At 38.7% G+C, this 22,351-nt stretch overlaps 1 protein-coding gene across 7 annotated transcripts in view; it reads left to right on the forward strand.

The window, feature by feature from the left end:
- CACNB2 (calcium voltage-gated channel auxiliary subunit beta 2) overlaps positions 1 to 22,351 on the forward strand; it is a 168,471-nt gene that overhangs the window by 101,289 nt on the left and 44,831 nt on the right. For all 7 annotated transcript variants that reach the window (XR_003397751.1, XM_026842333.1, XM_026842327.1 and 4 more), the window contains exon 3: positions 22,083 to 22,205. Coding sequence is in view for 6 of the 7 variants with exons in the window: in XM_026842333.1 (XP_026698134.1) it covers positions 22,083 to 22,205 (123 nt within the window). In the remaining variant the exon portion in view is untranslated. The remainder of the gene's footprint in view (positions 1 to 22,082; positions 22,206 to 22,351) is intronic.

A 22,351-nucleotide genomic window follows, 5' to 3' on the forward strand; every position in this document is an offset into this window, starting at 1 on the left:
CTATGTGGAGGCATGAGCCCCCCTGGAGGCTGAGCAGGCTTCAACCTCTGGGAGCTGCTGCTGTGGGGGCATGTTTGCAGAGCAGCACCCACTGACAGCTGTGCCAGCCTGTCCCATTGGGCAGGAGCTGGCCATGCTCTAAGTATCTGGGCTTCCTCCTTTGTCACCTTGCTGTTTCAGAATTAATGAACTTCCTTAAGTTCAGTGATGATTTTTATAACCTACATTTTGGTCAAGACAAATACAGTGTTTCCTCAGTTGTCTTTACAGTTCACACTTGCATTTTTCACTTGAGTAATTTGTTGTCTAACACTGCAACCATGAAATTTGGCTCAGAAAGTGCTATTAGTTTCCATCCTCTCTGAAACCAGGGAGCCAGGAAGGAGCAGGGATATGATACTGTGAATGGGAGAAGGCACTCAGAGCACTGTAGCAGTCAGGGAGATTTCTGAGCAACTGGAGTGCCAGAGACAGAGAGCAGCTGGGTTGGAAAGGCTGAATCTGGACTCGGCAGTGGAGAGGGATCGTTCTTTGCCCCCACAGCCTGGCAGCCAAGGTGGCAATGGAGGTTTTGGCTGCTGCTTTTCCCTAAGCTGGAGGAATGGGGTCAGGACACTGAAATCTGGGAGCCTGCTGGGAACTTCTCTAAGCTGCAAAAAGGTCTGTAAGGGCCAAGAAGATGCATATAGTTAAAGCTGGAGAGCTCCTGGATGTCCTGGTGGGAAGAGGGAAGACATGCTGTGTGAAGGGATACAGTGTTCTTTTTGAGGATGGGAACTGGTGAAGTGCATAGGAGTGGCAGATCATCCATGAACTGGCATATCTTCACTGCTGTCTTCATTTATGTCTTCTGTCTTGGGAGCACAGTAACCCTGTATGTAAGTTGTCTGTAAAGGTGAACAGAAAAGTCACACATCTTCCATAGCTTGTGTTATTATAAAAAAAAAAAAAAAGGTCACAGATATGTCACAGTTTTCTTACTGTAATGTCCAGATATTGTCATATTGTCTGTTCAGAGGATACCCTTTAGCCAGCACCTCAAAGGCTCCAGTTACATGTGAATGTTCTCATTGTCCTCTATGCAGAGGAAAGGGTAGTGATTTTAGTTCTTTCCTTCATATGCATTGCACATTTACAGAAATGCTAGGTCTGGTTTGACATGGGAGTTTACTTTCCTGGCCTTTTGACCATTTTCTACTCTTGGCACTGAGTATAAGTTTCATTGTAATGAACCGAATTGTTTTTTCTTTAAAGTCAGACGTTAATAGCTTGGAGTTCATTCACCCAGTGATGTATGTGTAAGATGAAGAACAAAAGTAAACAGAGATATGCCAGTGTGATCTAACAGAAGAGTTCCTTTATAATTTGGGGGGAAAAAAAAACAAAAACAAAACAACAAAAAAACCCAACAGGAAAGGTAAAATCTTCAGAATACTTGAAACAGTTCATGAAATGCTGACAGGAGAGAAATGACAAGGCCAGGGGTAGTAGTGGTTTGTGAGGTTGTGGGATGTGAAAGCTATTCAGCTACCATTACCCTTTGGTTGGCCACTTTGTTATGGTGAACAAAAAGGTTAAAGGTTTCATGTGGCTTGCTCCTTCCCTCTTCCTTCTGGGAACAGTTGTGTCCCTTTTCTTGGCTTGATCAGCAGTAGTCTCCTGACCTCATGAGGCATTTTCCCAGGAATTAAAGTCCCCTCCTTCTGTTCCCTACCGTCCTGTGTCCCATGGGATAGTGCTTCTCTCAGCAGTCTGACTAAATATCCTCCTCTGAGAAGAAGGATGTGACTTCCAAGATGTTTTCACTGGGGTGGTAGGATTCTCTCTTTCCAGAGAGGAAACAGTATTTATAATGGAGAATATGCTGGGTGTTGTGTCTGCTATGCTTTTAAAGGCTCTAAGCTTTTCCTAAGCCTCTCAAGGGTTACTAGGTCAGCTAGGGCTTCTGCTTCCTGAGGAATTCATTGGTTGGTTTCAATACTAATGGCTCAAATCTGGTATAATGTACTAAGCTGGTGAAAGGCAGTGTGCTCTTCATTGCTTGCTTGTAACACAGGGCAGAAAAACACTCTCACAGGTTGCTTGAAAGAACATAACTTTCCCCACAGAATGTCTTGATGTTGCCTTTTGTCACATTGAATACTTAACTTGATATTTAGGATTACAAATGTAGTCTGTAGACCTCAATGCTTTTTCATGCTGAATTTCTCTTTGTGTCATGTTACTGTACTACCATCAAAACAAAGTTCTCCAGTACAATTGAATGCTCTTTTTCTGTTATTTTGACGTTTGATTGACAGAAAAATGTTGTTGACATTTGTGCTTTAGTGGCACTGTTTACCCCTTTTTTGCTTTCACCTGCTCACCTATCATCACAAAACTTGAGAGCTTGCTATGTATAGACTTCTACTCACTCTATCAAATTTGTGTGAAAGGCTGTGAACTTACTGGGTGCAGAAGTCATAGTCTGTGGGATGGCTGCACAGGCAAGCACCAGAGGACAGTCACATGCAGCCTCCAGATATGATGCCATGAACCTCATTCCCTTGGGCACCCAGTGCAAAAGCCTCAGAAACGCTTTTCCTTTGGTCTGCTGATTTCCCATAATTCCAGTGCTTCTGAATGTCAGAAGCAAATTAAAATACAGTTTTGATACAAAGACCAATATAAACCAAATATCCTCTTATTCCTTTTGAATTCAGAAATAGCTAATTTGATACTGTGCAGGAAAAAAAAAAAAAAAAAAGAAGAAAAAGTGTGAGTAAATAATACTGGTGCTGGTAAATCAGAAAGGGTTGGGCTTCAAGGGGTTTGTGAGAACATTGAGTTACATGGCCAGAACACATTATACCAAGCTGGAATATAAAAAAGGGGGAATAAGAGTGTTACTTCCAGCTTAAACTCTGTTTTTAGCTTTTGCCTTTGACTCGTAACATAAAATGAGAATGAATAAAAGAAATCAGTTAGCAATTGTAACAGATGAGAAAAGTTACACGGTATTTGTTTTGTACCTCCAATCGCAGAAGTGCAGACAACTGGAAAAGATATGATTTATACTGGAAATTTATTCTTTTATTCGTTTTATACAACAAAAAATCCCTAATTGACACATAGGGTGACAGACTTGCTGCCTGACCAGCAATGGCTTCTAGCCCTGGGAGCATAGCCAGGGCCAGGCCTGCCACGCAGGTTTGTGATTGCCAGGATTCAGTTGTTTAATGCCTACCTGGCTGTGGTCAGAGAGGATGAGGAGCTTGATAAAGATATCTAACTGAGGCCAGGCAACTGTCCTTCAAAATGCCTCAGCTAATTCAGTAGCTGCATTTCATTGTGACACTGAGATTTTAAGATTCTGGTCACTTAGCACATTTTTCTTCCTCTCTTTGACCCCTGGGTCTAACACACACACATTTTAGCAAGAAAGTCTGCCAAGCTACATGGAGCAGACACATAGTGAACAATTTTGCACTTTAAATATGCTTATGACCTTCTTTTAATGCTTAGCACCACAGTTGGGGGAGGGGGGGGAGAGAGTAAGAGGGAAAAGGAGGGTAGGGAATGAATTCTAAAATACATTTTGAGCAGTAGGCTCTCTCCTTACTTTGCTGGCTGCTGTGCTTTTGCAAGTTGGGGAGAGCTCTGTAGAAGTCACAGTAAAGCTAAAGGCCAGATCTACTGCTACTTTTAGTAATTTTCTCCATGAGCAGTGCTGTGAGGCAGGATGGTACTAGTTCACGTGCTGGGGCTGCTTCCAATGTTCCAGTGTGCTCAGTCAGCTGCTGCTCAAAGCCAAATGATAGAACAGCATCCCATAAATTTCTCTCCTAACACACTCTTTCACAGCTTAAGCCATCTCATTCCTTCTCTCTTCTTTGTCTTTTTATTTATTTATTTCTCCTCTGTGGCAGTTTTATCAGTCCTAAGGGTGTTTTAAATGTCAAAGGGTGTAAAAAGCTTCGGCTCAGCAAGTTCTAACACTTCCCTGCCTGGCCTGTGGAGGCCAAGGCATGGTTACCTGACTATCCTGTGTTAGCTTCCCTGCATCAGATATCCTGAAACAAAATGCCTCTCCAGAGTACCACCTTGTTCACATCTCTTGTCCTATTCCCTGCCTGTTTCTTTGGAGCGTGGGTGTTGAAATCACTGCTCTGTCTGGTGGCTTTAGGATTGAGACCAGCCTGAGAATAGCAGATACCTGATGCTTTTCTCTCTGTGCCTTAGGTTTTGTAGGTTGACTCTGGGGGCAGGGCTGAACACTAACGCTAACTTCCTGGTACTGTCCTTTGGGTTCAGCAGTCCAGAATGTTTGGCTATTTCTGTGGCTTCTCTTAAGCTTCCATCTCCTGAAATACTTCCCACTTTGTTTCTGTCTTTTTGGGAGCTTTCTGCTCATTATCATGGTCGGCTTCATCTGTTTCTCTTCCCTACAAACAAAGGCAGCCCACTTATTGTGAGGGATCAAGGAAGGCTTTATGGGCCACTTTTCCACACTTCCTGTGTGTCAGTAAGTTGCTACCTGACCTGACCTACCATAGAGTGACACTTTCTCTCTGTGGGTTGCTCCCTGTGTGTCCCTAGAGGGGACTGTCTCTTCAGTATTAATCTAACCTTTTTCCTAATGGGATCAGGGATCTTGGCCTGTACTTCTTGCCAAGACATGTTACCCTCTCCACACCCATCAGCCTGTGTGGCAGCCTCCCATGCAAGGCAGAGTAATGTCCTTTACATACAACCAACCTCAGTGCTGAAGGCTAACGTGCTACTTCTCCAATCAGAAAAGATGCCCAAGTGCTTCTACATTTTCTTCCCTTCCTTTCTTTGCTGCTTTCCTGGATTTCCCCACAAACTGTAACTAGTTCTCCAAATTACCTCCTTATAGTTTATTTGCCCAAAACTTAGTCAATAGTATTAATTCACAGAATCGTCTAGGTTGGAAAAGACCTTGAAGATCATCCAGTCCAACCATTAACCTAGCACTGACAGTTCCCAACTACACCAGATCCCTCAGCGCTGTGTCAACTCTACTCTTAAACACGTCTAGGGATGGGGACTCCACCACCTCCCTGAGCAGCCCATTCCAACGCCTAACAACCCGTTCTGTAAAGAAGTGCTTCCTAATATCCAGTCTAAACCTTCCCTGGCACAGCTTGAGGCCATTCCCTCTTGTTCTATCGCTTATTACTTGGTTAAAGAGGCTCATCCCCAGCTCTTTGCAACCTCCTTTCAGGGAGCTGCAGAGGGCGATGTGGTCTCTCCTCAGCCTTCTCTTCTCCAGACTAAACAACCCTAGTTCTCTCAGCTGCTCCTTGTACGACCTGTGCTCTTAGCCCTCATACTCTAAGGCTATTCTAGCACAGGCAGAAGTACTTTCTGATGTAAACTATTGGTGTGAGCTGTGTCCTCTGGAGACATGTTTAAATACATCTAGAGCCTTTTGTTTGATTATTGAGGCAGCACATCACTCTCTACTCAGTTTCATACCATGGACAAACCTTTCATATATTAAAGAAAAGAGTTAGTAGCAAAAGCTTTTTTGTATCTGGGAAACAGCTTAGTGCCATTGAGGGCATCCAGAATGCTTTCATGGGATCCTTTCTCTCCAAGCTGCCATACCACATAGAAGTTCAGTCTCTCTGTCAGTAATTTGTGGCATCTCATGATCTGGGTTGTCTAGAAGTGATGATTATATAGGCATTTGGCCTGTGTGCCATTGCACTCCTCCCTAGATGATGTACCACATTCACTACTTGAGACACCTGGATTGCAGCTTCTTCCATCTCTCCTGGTCTGTATTCTACAGAAGTGCCTTCCACAGTTGGCACCGTCACTGTCTGACTTGAGCAGCAGTTGCAGCAAATAGGCCTTGGTCAGCGCTTCTTGTAGGAGCAATCTACCTGCACACAAGGACTTGACTCTTTTCTGGTGACTCGGGTCCTTTGCTAGGGTCCTCTCTTGTCCCTCGTCACCACAATGACAGGAATAAAATAAAAAAAAAGTCTTCCTAAAAACTGAACCTGAAACTGTCCCCACAACTCCCTAAATGATTTAAAACTACAACAATGAACTTCATGAAACTGAGAAAACTCAAAATGTGAAAGGTGACTTCTGCCCTGAGTAGGATTGGTCTTTTACTTAAGCCCTGTTTTTTGCCTAACAACTTAGAAACTTTTTCAGTTGAAATAAATCCCACCTTGTCTCTTTTAAGATCCAAGAAAAAAACTATTTCCTTCTGTCACTCTGGGTCTTTTTTTATGCTTCTCTCCTTGCCTGCATATTGTCATTGTGAGCTGCATATAAATGCTTTTACGAATTTTAATATATAACACTTAGATGCCACATTAGTAAGCACATGAGAAGTTCAGATTACCAGAAAAGGATAATTAACTAACCCAATATATATGTATATTAAGCCTATCTGTTTGCTTTGGGGACAAAAAACAGGTAAAAAATAATTCACTAGAAATATCTTTGTTCATAGACAACAATAGTATGAGATACGCAGGAGAGATTAGCTGTACTGGTGACTCCATGAACTCCAGCATGAGTTTGACCAAGCATGTGGAAGTAGTGAAACAGAGACTTCAAGTGTTCTGTGAATGTTAAGTTCTACAGTCCACTGCCTGGTGGTTGCTGTTCATCTTCCTGTTGTGGTGGTTTTTTTTCTTTTTTTTCTTTTTTTCTTTTTTTTTTTTTGGGTAACATTTAAGTAGTGTTAAATGATCACACTTTTCACATAATAGCTGACAAAGACTGGAGATAAAAACTAAAATTAAGTTAGTTTAATAAGACTGACATATTTTGGTTTTTAAAATAAACTTCTGTAAATGTGAAAGAGCTCACACAGTAAAATAAAATTAAGACTTAAAGAGATTTCAAGGCATTCCCAAGAAGTCTGTTCTACATTAACTCAGGATGAGTTGTACCTAGGCAATTCCTTTTAGGTATTTGTGTATCTTACTCTTAAAACCTCTGGCAATTAGGAAATAAGTAATCCCCTTTTTGTTAGTTCTATTGTATTCACATTAATTTCCCCTTTAGTATTTTTTCTTAAATTTCAGGTTATGTACTTTCTGTCTTTTTCCATATAGGTTAGTTTGTGCTTGTGCCCTTAATAGTATTTCACTGAGGACATGTCAGCTTCCTGAACTAATTTTTATCTTGAGAACTGCTTCCCATGGGAAGCAATTATACTTGAGAATACACTAAAAGTATATTAAAATCTGCTTTTCTTGTTACTCATTCTCACGCTATCACTATTTCCTCACTGTCAGTGAGTTGTTCTGTTTCATGAGCACTTGTTTCTTTCCACTTTCATGTTCTTAAACAGTTTCTACCAGTTGATTAGAAACAAACCTAGAAGAGCCATTTTTATTTTGTTTTCCCCAGACCTGTCTTCAGATGATCGGTAGTTATTCAAACAAAACCCTTATCATCTTCTTCAGGCTTGATTGCTTATAACAGGTCTTTTCTGTTTCCCTTTCTGCCCCCCCCCCCTTTTTTTGTTTGTTTGTTTGTTTGTTTGTTTGTTTGTTCTTTAATTTTATCCTTAAATCAGAGACTTTCAGCTGTCTACCTCACAGGGCATTCTGAACCTTAGAGAAGGTCTACGTATTTGTTATGGTAGGAAACATCTTTCTTTTCCAGAAAATGCTGTCTCCTTCATGTAAATTCTAATTACACAATTTATCACACAACTATGTTTTGTTAATTAAGGAAGAATTTTTTTATGCAGTGGACTTCCAGTTGCTTTCAGTTACTATATTGGTATGAAGGCAAAGTGACAACAAAAAATTTGTGTAAATTGTTTAGTGACATGTAAACAGATGAGTTAGTTGTCTTCAGTTTTTAACAATGAAAGGATGGTGATCAATTACATACACCGTGTATAGTTTCATGTAAAACCAACCTTTATAAACCCATCATAATGTCATGCACTGTATTAAATAGGTGTTACTTTACAATGAATATTTTAAAACTTAAGCTAATGTGGCATTAAAGTAATACAAAAATTTTAAATCCACATAAAGTTAATATTGTGTTTATATTTATTCATTTCATGTAGTTTTTATTCCCATTGGGCAGAAAAGAATTCATTGTAGATGAAAACCAGTAAAGCATGCTTTTTCTTCCAATATCTGACTCAAAAATTGAACAAAGCTATTAAAAACAAGTGCTAGAAATCTTGAATTTGATACCAATCAACCAATTAAAAAAGTTATTCACATAGAAAAGAGGAGTATTTATTTGGGATGCAATATAAATGTAAAACAAGATTAAAATATATTCTTCTAATAATACCTACTGATTTTATTTTGTCTCTCAATTCTCCATAACTTGTAAAAAGTTTTATTCAAAAATAAAATATAATGTTTTAACAACATTGCAGTTTAATATTCTACTTTTAAGCTTCACTTCAGTCTCTTAATTTCTTTAAGCAAATATGGAAATAGAATATGGCATTTAATAAAATTAATTTCAGTTAAAAAATAAACAATGAGCAGAATTCTACCATCTGTTTTCCTGTATCCCCAGTATCACTTTGTGCACATGAGTTGTGCCATAACGGCCATTTACAACCTTCTGGTTGACTACCAGTAATTCAAAAAGTATTGCAGATTTCCTTGGAGGACAGCCATGGATTTTATACAATTTTGATACTAGAGGAAGAATACAGAATTTTAAAATGGTTCTTTTAGAAGCTTTAAAGTATGCAGAGTTTTGGTCACTTATTAGCAAACTTTGGAGAAAAAATAAGAAAGAAACAGAGGAGAGAAAGAGAGGAAGAAAGCATAGGGGGAGCCAGCTGCAAAAGTGATGGGGTCCCCTGATGAGTGCTGTTCTCCTCTGGGTGTTCTCCCCACTACAGTATGTGACGATGAGAAAGAAACTAAATTTGGTTTTCTCTAATATAATCTAAGCACTACAAAACAAAGAGGAAGATTTAGGGGTTGGAAGGGAGAAGGGCTGAGTCTCACACAAGGGGCAGTTGCCTCCCAGGAGTACCTGTTGCAACAGCAAGTGAAGGCATGTAGTCCTGTGTAATGTTGAGCATGTAAATGACAGATGCTTATGAATAAGATGCTAGTATGTGTAATACCTGTTGTCTGTCTTTAAAACAACTGTGTAGATAGGCAGTTGTATCATACAAGGCAATGTCTTGCTAAGGTTGATTCCCTGAGCATGGGCTGCTCCACTTGTTTTGGTTCAACCTAAGGAAGTACATCCCTGCATACCCACAGAAAATTCAGTCCACTGAGCTGAAGAAAACAGAGTAAATTAAAAATGCCTAAAACCCCAGATTACAATTCTTAACATCACTTTGCATTTTGATGATGTGTCCCTCCTTCTTACAAAGATAAAATTGTTACAATTCTGTGTCATTTTATTTCATGCTTTTGTAATAACTTTGCTGCATCCAACCTGGAATTAAACCTTAGCAGTTCCACAGCTATAATAAGAGTAAGGTTTATTGCCAGCTACTGTTTCATCTGCTGGCTAGATGACTAGCTGTGCACCAGCTGTATAATATATTCTGCAAGTATATCATCATCACAGCACTTCATTCTTGCATCTCATACACCCACCAGAAAACCTGTTTTATCTTGTGCTCCAAGCAAGGAATCCGAATGAGATGTCTTAAGGAAAAGTAAATAAGAATATTAGAAAATATTAAAGAGAAGCAGTTCAATTTGTAACACATTACTGTGCGAGTGTTTCTGGACAGAAATGGAATGAGAACTCTCCTAAATCTTTAGGCCCGGATTATGGGCTGTTCTTGGCATGGCTCAGACAAAGAATGCCCCAAAGCCTCATTTTTAGCCACTCTTATGTTGGCTTCTCCCCTGTATGATTCTGCTTGGTTCCTGGCTTATGTCAGAGAAGCCCTAGTGCTACTCTAACTTAATTCTAAATCTGTGGAGGATTTTTCTGAAAGAAAAGGATCTCCAGAACATATGAGCAAGGCCATGACTCTTCATATAATGGGACAGGAGAACTGCAGTGCAACAGCAGCTCTCCTGGTGCTAAACCTCCTGGGAACTCTTCCATGTAAACAGAAGGGGCAGGGGTAGTGCTCAATGGTCTCCTAGATGTGCGCAGCCACAGTAATGGCCAGGATGAGAACTCAAGATGTGTGGTTTTGCCTAAAGGGCAAAAGGAGAATTACAATTGAGGAGATTGAGGAGAATTATAATATAATAAGTTAGAGATATATAATTTATTATTTTGTTTGTCATTCTGCCAAAATTAAGATGTTTGGCCTAATATTTTATATGCTAGTATCAGCTTCAGGTAAACTTTATTTAAAAAAAGGCAAACTTTCAGATAAAACTACATTTCTGATTAGCTTTGCTTTAAATATTTCTAGTTCCCAAGTCTCACAGTTGTTGTGCTTTCAGTGAATATTTGAGAAGAGCACAGCCAAAAGCGTGTCTCAACTCTAGTGCTGTTCCTCTTACAGAATATTAAACTGTTTGCAGTCTGTTAATTTTGTGATTGAAGTTGCAAGGAGTTTTTGGCAGTGGATATAAAGATTTCAGTTGTACTGATGGTGTTTGAAAGTGTCATCGTGACACTAGAAATCTATTACTTAAGTGATCTTGTTGTTTGTTTTATTTAAATGTAGAAAAGTGCGCATACGCAAAATTAATTAAAAACCCCCAAATTAAGTATACCATATCAGGTACTTGAGAGCTACAAAATGAAAGATGTAAAAGGGTTTGTATTAGCTTAACTTTCCTGTGAAGATATATAATGCTATAGTCTTTACTTTGTTTATATTTAACAACTAGTTGTTGTTTATTTTGCGTCTCCTTTCTTGTTCTCTTTCTTGTAGTGGTCCAGTGTTGTATTTATTGCATATTAAGAAGAGAGAAGTATTCACATCTCTAATGATTTCTTCTTGTGCAGAAGCTATCTGAATGCTGTGCAAGCATTTATTTGGCCTTACAGTGTTGCAGCTGGGCTGCTAAGCCACAGATTGAGATCAAAAATTTCCATTAATGTTGAGTTAAAATTTTAAGAAACCTTCCAGCCATAACACTTAATAGTGGGTAGGATTTGGTATGCCTGGATAACTAGGGATTGGTGCTTTAGTTCTCTGTTTGGGGAATAGGGAGAGGCAAAAGGTGATTCATGCCATTTTAAGAGAGAAATCATCCCTTAGAGACTGCTTGCCTTTCTCTGTTGAACTGGGTAAGCTTCATTCTTTGATGGCAAAAAATAATCTATTGGAGGAGTATAGGATACAATAGAGAGTTCTTTGTGTTTCATGTATTATAGATCTGTCACAAGGGGAGATCCTTCTTGTGTGCAAGTAAGATGTAGTACTGAGGCAAAGGAGAATATATGATTATGAAGTTAATGATTGTACCATAATACTGTGCATAGTGAGGAGTAAGTTAAAGATACCATCACCGTTCTCCTAAGTTAAAGGTACCTCCATTTTCACTTTTACTAAGTTTGGGATGTTTAACTTTCAACTTAAATAAATGTTGTTTTAGCACAGCTTTAAATGTATGTGCTGTGTGTTATCATTTCTGTACGTATCTAGGCTGTCAAGGAGATTTGTAGTAGAGATTCCATTTGAATTTACATATGAGAAATATCTCATAGAATGCAAGACCTACAGAAACAATAGATACTTAGTTGAAGAGTTGGATAACATAAGCTATGGCCATAAAATGTAATCATGTGAAGGGGGCAGGAGCATTGAGCCAGCTGTAGTGTTTACCATGTGCTGACATAACTTCTCAGTTTTCATTCAGCATATTAGTTACGAGCTAATATAACATTTGACTTTTCAAACTCAAAAATATCATCCTTGGAACATGTATTCATATAACTCCTGGAAATAGAGCAGTCTAGCTACGAAATATATTTTGCTAAAAAAAGAAGAATTTTTCAGCATAGTTCTTTAGAAAACACATGCTTAACGTTTTATGTTAAAGTGAAAAATTTAACATTTATCTTTGGCTCTATCAGTCATAGAAACTTTCTGATCCAGTTGAAAAGATGAAGTGCAAAATTATTTAAATACTGGAAGTAGCAATAAAACTTGGATGCATAATACTTAATTAAGAAACATTTTCAATGATACAGCTTTTTTTAAGGAGCTTTTGATAACAGTATCTACATTTTTAACCAACCATTGCACTGTTGATTTATTTAGTGTTTACTTTAGCTTGCTGTGTCACAGAATTATGTTTTTCCTGGAGAATTTTTGATTGTGCATAGCCTGAAAATGTTACTGCAGATCTTTTCTCTATGTGAAACTCAATTTAGCCAAAAAGCTAAGATATACTAAAATGCTGTCTCATAAGCTTAAAATGTCTCATAAGCATAAAATGTCCTCACTTGTGACATTGAAAAAAAGAACTTGAAATCCCAGCATAGTATTTTTATTGCAAACGACAGTTTTCATCTGCTGACTTTTGCTGCCAGAGTAAGCATGTTTTCAGTAAGCACAAACAGACTTTTTCAGCTATGCCTGTTTCCAGTTGTTCCTGTTAACTCCCCAGGTGGGTGGTACCAAAGAGCCACCTTTCTGGCACACTTGCATGCAGACAACACATGGCCACCAATGAGTTTTGGCATCATGCTCTAATAAAAAAAGACCCTGCTCATATGAGAAAGCTCCATGTGCGTCACTAAAGCTATTTCAGTCTTTGCTGCCTCCTGAGCTGAATGTAAACCGACATCGGTGACTCTCTATTCAAATACAATTTCGTAAAAGGAAGTAGGAAGCATGACTTTCAAGCTGTGTGTGAAGATGAGCTAAAATAGTAACAAAAGTATCTCTAGAGAGTATGAGAGGACAAAAAAAATTCTCTTAAGCCTACCTATTGTTAAGAAAAAATGGATCTGGCAGACTCTCTTTTGTATTAGCTGGATATGTTAAATTTTCCTTCTTTAATATTGGGAGCAGGCATTGCTGTAGCAGGGGTACCAAAGAACTGGAAGGATTCAAAGATTTCTTCAGGGAATTTCACCAGTGGGCCTCAATCCTAAGGAACATCACACTTAAGCTGTAATAGCTGACTTTCCATGCAGTGATATTTACAGCCTGCTTAGAGTCCAGTAGGAAGGCTGATTGTGGTGGTGGCTTGTGCAATGCTCATGTCTCCTTTCTGTCTGTTCTTGCAGGAGGGTGCACGTTAGTGTCAGGCACCAGAGAGCAGCAGTTGTGATGTTTCCTAGGCAAGAATTTGGTGACCCAGCCCTTTGTAATGTAGCAGTTCAAGCACTGCTAATGGCTGGACATAGTTCACTTTGCCATAGTTTTGGAAATACATGGTCACATGTACTCAGATCAAGTAATACCTCAGTGCCTGTGTCAGTAATGAAGTTTGGATCCAGAACTATATGTACTGGCTGACCAGATCCCTCAGGAGAGATCCATGCTATCAAAAGCCTTAATAATTCAGAAGAATTTGAATCTCATTATACCATTCTTCTACTTACTCTGTTACTTATTAACTATAATTTTATTGTGTTTTGTTCTCTCACTGTATGGTAGTTTTTCAGCTCCTTCACTGTGCTGGAAGTGCTGCGTACAGCACCTGGCACAGGGAGACACTTATCCAAGACATGAGCCTCAGGCAGTTCTATCTGCTGTAGGAATGTTATACAACTTCTGTCTTAATCAGAAATAATAGTATATGACACACACATGCACACAATCTTGTGGTTGAAAGAAACCCCTTTTTAGACCACTTGCTGGAAATTGGTGATTTCCACTTGTGATAACACATCATTTTTCTTGTACTGGAATATAAAATCCAGTGTTTGTTGTCTGTTTAGATTTTTATGTCCCTCAGATATACAAATGAACCATAGTTCCTGTATGTTTGTTGTTTTTTTTTTTTTACTCTGACGATGGTCAAATACTGGAGCAGCATGCACAGAGAGCTTGCAGGGTCTGTCCTTGGAGGTGCTTGAGACTCAGCTGGACACAGCCCTGAGCAGTCTGATCTAACCAGACCTGCTTTGGGCAGGGCTTGGACTAGGTGACAGTGGAGGCCCCTTCCAACCTCAATTATTTTGTCTTGCTACCAGACTTGTTTGATATGTACACCCACACCAATAAAAGAAGGCCTAATCTTTGGTGGGAAGTCATATTGATCATTACTTTTAGTGACAGCAGGTATACTCAGTTTCCTATTGCAACATTCATGAATTGTCATTGCTTTCTTAGCAATGAGATTGCTGAGCAGATGCTATTGTTAGCAATTGGACAGTTCCTTATCTTTAATGGGGCTCCATCAATAATCAGCATTTAGGACATAAATTTCCTGTGAATAGTTTGCGTACTCTAGTGGGGTTTTGTTTCTTGTGTAACATGTATAAATTAGTGTACAAAATAAAAAATATAGGAAAGTTCTTTTATTATTTTTGTTTATTTTTCCATTCTTGAGATGCTTTTGTGATATTATACATTCATGACATTGTAAATGTCTTTAAAATAATCATGTAACTCATGTAATTCTGTAAAACATCTAGGTTTTGAACTCTTTTTGCTTTATATATTTGACTCTGTCAACAGCAAGGTGAAATCATAGAATCATAGAATGGTTTGGGTTGGAGGGGACGTTAGCAATAATCTGGTTCCAACCTCCTAGACATGGGCAGGGACACCTCCCACTAGACCAGGTTGCTGGCCTTGAACACTGCCAGGGAGGGGGCAGCCACAGCTTCTCTGGGCAACCTGTGCCACTGTCTCACCACCCTCACAGGAAAGAATTTATTCTTTATAGCTAATCTAAATCTACCATCTTTCAGTTTAAAACCATTACCCCTTGTCCTATCCCTACACTCCCTGATAAGGAGTCCCTCCCCTTCTTTTTTGTAGGCCCCTTTTAAGTACTGGAAGGCCATAATAAGGTCTCTCCTGAGCCTTCTCTTCCACAGGCTGAAAAACCCCAACTCTCTCAGCCTGTCCTTATAAGGGGGTTGCCCAGCCTCTCCAGTCATCTTCATTGCTCTACTCTGAGCCTTCTTGAACAGGTCCATGACTTTCTTATGCTGGGTGCCCCAAACCTGGATTCAGTGCTGCAGGTGGGATCTTATGAGAGTGAAGGGGTAGAATCCCCTCCATCAACCTGCTGGTCATACTTCTCTTGATGCAGCCCAGAATGCATTTGTCTTTCTGGGCTGCAACTGCACATTGTTGGCTCATAGTCAGTTTTCCATCCACCAGAACCCCCAAGTCCTCCTCCGCAGGGGTGCTCTCAATCCACTCATCGCCCAGCCTGTATTTGTGCTTGGGGTTGCCCCGACCCATGTGCAGGACCTTGCACTTGGCCTTGTTGAACTTCATGAGGTTTGCATGGGCCCCCTCAAGTCTGTCCAGGTCCCTCTCGATAGCACATCCCTTTCCTCCAGTGTGTCAATGACACCACACAACTTGGTGTCACCAGCAAAACTGCCAACTTGATCCCACTGTCTGTGTTGCTAACAAAGATATTAAACAGCAATGGTCTCAATAATTACACCTAAAGAACACCACTCATCAGTGTGCTCCACTTACACATTGAGCCCTTGACCACAACTCTTTGAGTGTGACCATCCAACCAGTTCTCTATCCACTGAGTGGTCCATCCGTCAATTCCATGTCTCTCTAATTTAGAGACAAGAATGTTGTGTAGGACAGTGTCAGATGCTTTGCACAAGTCCATATAGATGATGTCAGTTTCTCTTATCCACCAACACTGTAACCCTGTTCTACAATTTGCCCCTTAGTGAAGCTATTGTTGGTTGTCATCAATCACCCCCTGATTTCCCATGTACCCTGGCATATTTTCCATGAGGGTCTGTTCCATGAACTTACTGGGCACAGAGGTGAGACTGACCGACTTGTAGTTCTCTGGGTTTTCTTCTTTTCTCTTTTTAAAAATGGGGGTTATTTTTCCCCTTTTCCAATCAGCAGAACTTCACTGGACTGCCACAGCTTCTCAAATATGATGACTTAGCTACTCTATCCACTAGTTCCCTCAGGACCCTCTGATGTATCCCATGAGGTCCCATGGACTTGTGCACCTTCAGGTTCCTTAGATGGTCTCAAGCCTGATCTTCTACAGTGGACGATTCTTCCTTCTCCCAGTACCTACCTTTACCTTCTGCAACTTGGTGTTTTATGGCTGGAGCCCTTGCCAGTGAAGACTGAGGCAAAAAAATAATTGAGTGCCTCAATGAATTAAGACGGCAGTTTTCAGGCTATTACATTGCTATTGATCTTTGTCCTGTGTGGGATATTAATACTGCTTATGGCCCAAATACTATGTGCAGGGCTACTCTGTGGAAATAGTGCCAAACACAGGTCATGACCTGACATATTTATTCCCTACCAAACTACTAATGAAAAGTTCAGTAGTAGTATCATCTTTCTTCATCTCAAAAAAATTGTGTGGTGTTTTAAATTTTCATGAGTGTAAAGCTAGTAGTGTTTTGAGAGAAAGCCATTATATTCATTACCCAAGAGAAAAATAATTCCTTTCTTTCAGGATAAGGTTACAGGCGTCTTTGAAAAGTGGATATGAAGAAGGATTCATAGCATTATGTAGAAATAGTAAGGGATAAGACTTGCTTTGACACAAATTTTCTGAACTTTAACACCAATGCCAACTTCGACAAACACTTTGTCAAAATGATAACTGAAGTAATTTTATGAGTCAGTTCTTGACTTAGCTGGCATTGCCTTCATAAAAGATGCATTCTACTTAGCATTCTGGTTTCATTTAAACTGGTAAATGCAGTGTACCTCTACTGTGGGAAAGATGTCATAGAGTGAGAAATTAGTTGTATCAGAGATCCCAGATCCTCATCACCTACTGCTGAAGAGAGCAAAGGCAACCTTAAGCCTTGCTTGCATTTCTGTAGTCATAGAGTCATATAGGAAAACCTCAGATGTAAATGAAAATGGTTTGGAGAATGCTCTAATCTGGTTTTCTACATTATGATAGTGGATGGAGAATAGAGATGCCTCAATTATCAAGCAACATTCCCAAAATTAGTGCCCATGAGGGAGATGACCTGTTCTGTGAGCAAATTTTGTGTCAGAAAATTCGCCTCCTCGGCTGGGATCCCCAGGGGCTGCATCCACTGGGTTTATGGCACAGCATAAAAAGTCTGAAATGAGTTACAGGAAAAAAAATAAAGGGTCCTGTCACGTTTTAAGTACGTTACTAGAAAACAGATTGTATTATTTTGCTCTGTTATTGGGTGATACATTTCTCGAATACAAATTCAACCAAGCAGGTGTGAATTTATTTAAACTGACAGATTGACTGAGGCAGAGACAATGTGCAAATGCTCATACATGCATTGAACACAAGTTAGCCATGAAACAAGAGTAAGAGAATATAAGTAGTACAGTATAATAATACTGTAAATAGTATTGACTTAGTAATGAGGCTTGGCATGAAGACGCATGAAGTGAATATAACTTGTGAACCAAAAGGAAGATGTGAGATCCAGATGGAAAAAGAGTTTTAAGTAAGGTCTCCCTAGTCCCACTTTAATTTATGTCTGTTACCAAAAGCGTACAGCCAAAGTTGGTTTAACAGTTGGTGAATAAGGTTTTGTTGATTTGTATTCTGAGTTTATATCAGAAGCTGAAATTGGTTCATGAAGAACCCCACTCCAGAGTGTGTTCCCTGCTGTCCTGGTGGTACAGATGATAGTAATGTTCGTGGTCTGGTTAGTGTTCTCCTTGTAGGGTTGTTAGGTTTGTTGAATGTTTTATTTAATGGGAATAAAAGGAAAACAAGGTGGAAATGTTCATTCTGAATATAAGTGAACTTTTTCAGGCTATGTTGTTTCTCTTGAGAGAGATGAAATGTTAAACTGTTTAACATCTGGGAGCATCTGTCCTTGCAGTTCAGCCTGTAGATTAATTGAGTGCTAAACTGCCATCATATTTTCATGGAGATTTAGAGAACGAACAAGAAGTGCTAAACTGTTTTGACCCTGTCTAATTTTAGAACTTCAGAATATGTAAGAAAATGCTAGTTATATTTTAAAACGTACATATGCACATATCCAAAAAAAAAATAATTTTCTTTTAACATAAAGTCCTAATTACAGAACTGGATTTTTTTTTTTAGTTCAAGACAATATAGTTCAAGAAAAGAAGAAAGTAGTTAATTTGACAGTTCTCTGAAACTTTCAGAATTATTTATTTATGTAAAAAGACTAGCATTTAACTTTTATAAATTAATTAGTTTAAAATATTCAATTAGGTGAATTAATGTAGTCTAATCCCATGGTAATTCAGTCTCCCTTTCTACCAGTATGACAAGTATCTAAAATGGGACATACCGTGTCTGTGAAGATCTGTAGCTCGGTGTTCTGCTTTGTTTTTCTACTCAGAGTATTACATTAGCTTTTCAATAGTGGAAAATGTCAAAGGATTTTTTACCTGCTAGTTATCTTTTATGTTAAGATAGTTCTGCAGTAGTTTCCATTTTTCTCTTTTACTTGGGTAGTCAGGTGTTGCCTGCTAATAGGAAATTTTAGATCATTTTTAAGAAGTATGTCAAGGACATTAACTTACTGAATATATCTGTTTGTTGCAATGCAGCAGAGATTTTCAAGTCTTTCCTCCACTGATAATATTAGGAGTAAATCACAGTACTCTGTTGAGCATTTTTTATATTCACTAGAGGATAGAGCAAATGTGAGAATTGATAAGCAAGCACATTATCTCCCCTATCAGTGTTTAGCAAAGATTGTTCCTTAATATTTCCATTCTTCTTCTGAGATACATTTCTACAATGACAGTTTACTATGCTTTACAAAAAGATCATTCTTAATAACAATGAATGATTTATTTCACGCTTTACTATTTAATGATGAAATATTGTTTAGGAGATTTGACATCTTAATGCTTATTCATATCTGTATTTTCAGTATTGAATTGAGTAACATCATAGAAAGCATCAAATTTGTTAGTCCATAATTTTTAAATTCAGGAAACTTTTGGGGTTCTGTATGAACGTTAAACCCCAGTAATTTATGTTACATTTTATTTTTAAGGAAGATGCATGATATCACTGAATTCAGTGCCTGTGTGACTACATTTTTCCTTTGTGGCATGCTTAGTTGTGCAATACTTAGCTGTCTTTTATGCAGGATAACTGAATGCTAGTAACAACTGAGAGAATTGTAGAGGAGTTGAATAAGATATGAATTTGAGCTGTTAGGAAGTGGACATACCTGTGTTGTATCAATACTGCAAGGTTTTTAAGTTGATGTGGAGGAATCACTGAATTTTATTTTTTGGATGATCATTCTCATAAATGCCCATTTTCAAAAATGTAAGCATGAACGCATAATATATCTTGATGCCTTTTCAACAGTTCATCTGTGTAATGACAAGATGATTTTATTAAGGGACATGTGTGCATAGCATTTACATACCTTTCTCTTGTACTGGAGTTCAGAAATTTGTGTTAGGTGCCTAAACTCCTTTTGCAGCACACTGGAAGAGTTCAGGGTGTGAGAAAGATGCCCAATGCAATGAGTTATGCCAGCTAATGTTTTTTCCTTGTGTGGAGTTTTTTTTTATATATAAAAAAAACTGTGGCTATCATTTTCTAAGACAGGATGGTAGCTAGGAAGAACATCTGGTAAGCTCATCTAAAGCAATTCCTTCTTGTTATACATGTTTTTCTACATTTTCTCCCATTAATGGATTAATTTGATCCACTTATCAGTTGCGTCTGTGTATTTTTTAAATATTATTTCTGATTTGAACTTTTTTCTCTTGCACAGTGCAAATATAATCAAGTTGTTTATATAAACTATATCTATTGAGTAACATCTCCAGAGTGTTCCAACAACAATAGGATTTTCCTTGTTGAAAGAAAACAGGCACTTAAAAAATTACTGCCTATTTATTTTTAGTTTCACTTAGGGTATTTTTGTTTAGTTGGTTGTGTTTTTTTTTTGTTTTTTTTTTTTTTCCTAAAACAGGTGACCTGGAAAGAAAAGCAATTGATTATTTGCAATATTCTAATTGTGGCTAAGCACTAAGAGAGACATTGAACTCTTGGGAGGTGTTCTTTCAACCTGTAGATATATTCAGTTGTATTTAATTTTTTGGTCTGCCACAGACTTACCAGTTTAAATAAATGACTGTTTAATGGTACCAATTTCAGTCTTTAGAGCCCTTCTACCTAACCTTTCTTAAGATTCTTAAGATTTTTCCACTAATTGCAGAAGAAAGAATAGACAGGATGAGGTCGTTTTCCAGTAATTTTCTGATCAACTCTTTATGCAAATACATATTTAGATCCAGAATACCACATAAACATAAAGTCCATTCTGCAATCCATGTCCAAAATTTATTTCCATCGAAACTGCCTGTTTGACTTCTGGACACAGAGACTCTCTTGACCCCACTGTTATGAAAGAGCTTATTGTTTCTTCTTCTAAATTAAAAATCCTTCCTAGAATGTGTGCTTAGATGTAAATTGTTTGACTGTGGTAGTTCATTCAAATACAGGCCTATTTAAGGAGTTTTTAAATCTGCTTTATTGGAACCCTGTGGCTTTTATAGCACATTAGATCTAAATTAAACAACAGGGAACCTTCTTTCCCTTTATTTCCAACTGTCCTTTCCAGGACAACTGGCATGATATTATCTTTAGATTTATTTATATATCTCCCTCATTATTTTATCATGTATTTTAATGTGGCAGATTCTGTCCTCTAGCACTGTGCCAGTTGTCAGAGTAATCCTGGATGGAGCAGGCAGGGATTTTTGGTAATCAGAAAAATACAGCATGATTTTTTGTTTCAAGTATTCAGGTTTGCTGTGATGAAGTGGGGGATGCATTTTCATGTCCTCTTTTTTGAGAATAAATGGAAGCAATTCCTTATGTAGGAAATGTGGTATTTTTTTGCTTGTCATCTCAGCAAAATACTGTATTTTTAGCCAAGGCGAAGTGATGATGGATGCCAACTAATAAAGCTAAAATTGTTGTCTGCTAGAAGTTTTATATATTGTATATTTTAAGATAAAAGTTATGTCAGGCTTTCCTCAATCATTTGTGAGCACCTCTGACACTTGGTTCACGCTTTTAAAAATATTTTGCCAGCTGTAATGTATAGGAACTTCAGACTAAATCATAAGAGCAATGTGGAGGATTTTGAGGCTGGCTAAAAGTTTAGCCAGGGGTAAGACAACGGTGTGTCCCAGGGATACTGTGTGATATCCTGTTGGGAGATCAAGCTCAAGGTGTTGTTTGGTGTATAATAAACCAGAATAATGGTTGTTTTCCTGTATTCTGGTGTACTTTTGAGAAGAGGAAGCCCTCTATAGGTACAGACTGGGCTGAGCTGGATGGCAGCTTTTACTACTTGCTTAACTGTACCTGTGCAGAAAGGTGTTCAGCACTGGTGGGTCTTGGAAGGGGAAGCTGTGCAGGAGGCTGGAGGCAGCTGTGGGGCCAGGGGGGCCACTAACTTCCTGCAACTGTGTCTTGAAAAACTTGTGAAAATACTGTAACTCAGTGGTGTCAATTACCAGCACAGGTGTTAGCATGAATTATTGGAACCAGCAAATCTGTCTGTGGCTGGTATTTGGTAATGACCTGTTGATCTGAGGGCACATTATTGCGCTCTCAGAATGGCTCTGCCATGAGATGTCTTACTTAGGGGTCACTGGCAGCTGCTGGTGGGGCTCCTCCTAATTTGTTATTTCCCTGAAGTTTACTTGGGGCTGGCATATGCTCCTCTGTAGCTCAGGGCAAGCATGGCAGCAGAACTGTAAGCTGAGCATAGTATATGGGTTGCCAACTGGTTCATGATTTCTCATTAGTGATTTGACTTATTCCAGATAAACTCAGAGCACTAGTATCTAGAAAAAAATCTACCTTGTATTCTATCAAATGTATTGATATTCAGTAACTGAGGTAAGTAAATGTGACTTTCCATGGTGTTTTACATGGATGCTTTGAGAGTTCTCTAATTTTCATTATTGTAAATAGATAACTTACAGAAATCATCCTCCCTGCGTATGTTTGTACATGTATACATGTTTGTGAGGGAAATCTTCATGCTGTTTATCTTTTGTTTTGCAGACAAAACCTGTTGCATTTGCAGTTCGGACAAATGTTGGGTACAGTGCAGCTCACGATGACGATGTTCCAGTCCCAGGCATGGCCATCTCATTTGAGGCTAAAGATTTTCTTCATGTTAAAGAAGTAAGTAAAACTAGAGGAGTAAGTGTGTCTCTCTTTAAGGGTCTATTCGAGTAGTAGTACTATTATTTTTTAACATTAAGATAACTTGTCACATTGTCAAAGTGCTCTGCAAATATTATATAAATAAGGTAGCTGTGTATAAGGAA

The sequence above is a fragment of the Athene cunicularia genome (assembly GCF_003259725.1).
Source record: "Athene cunicularia isolate RWA chromosome 2 unlocalized genomic scaffold, athCun1 chr2_part1, whole genome shotgun sequence".
NCBI lineage: Eukaryota > Metazoa > Chordata > Aves > Strigiformes > Strigidae > Athene > Athene cunicularia.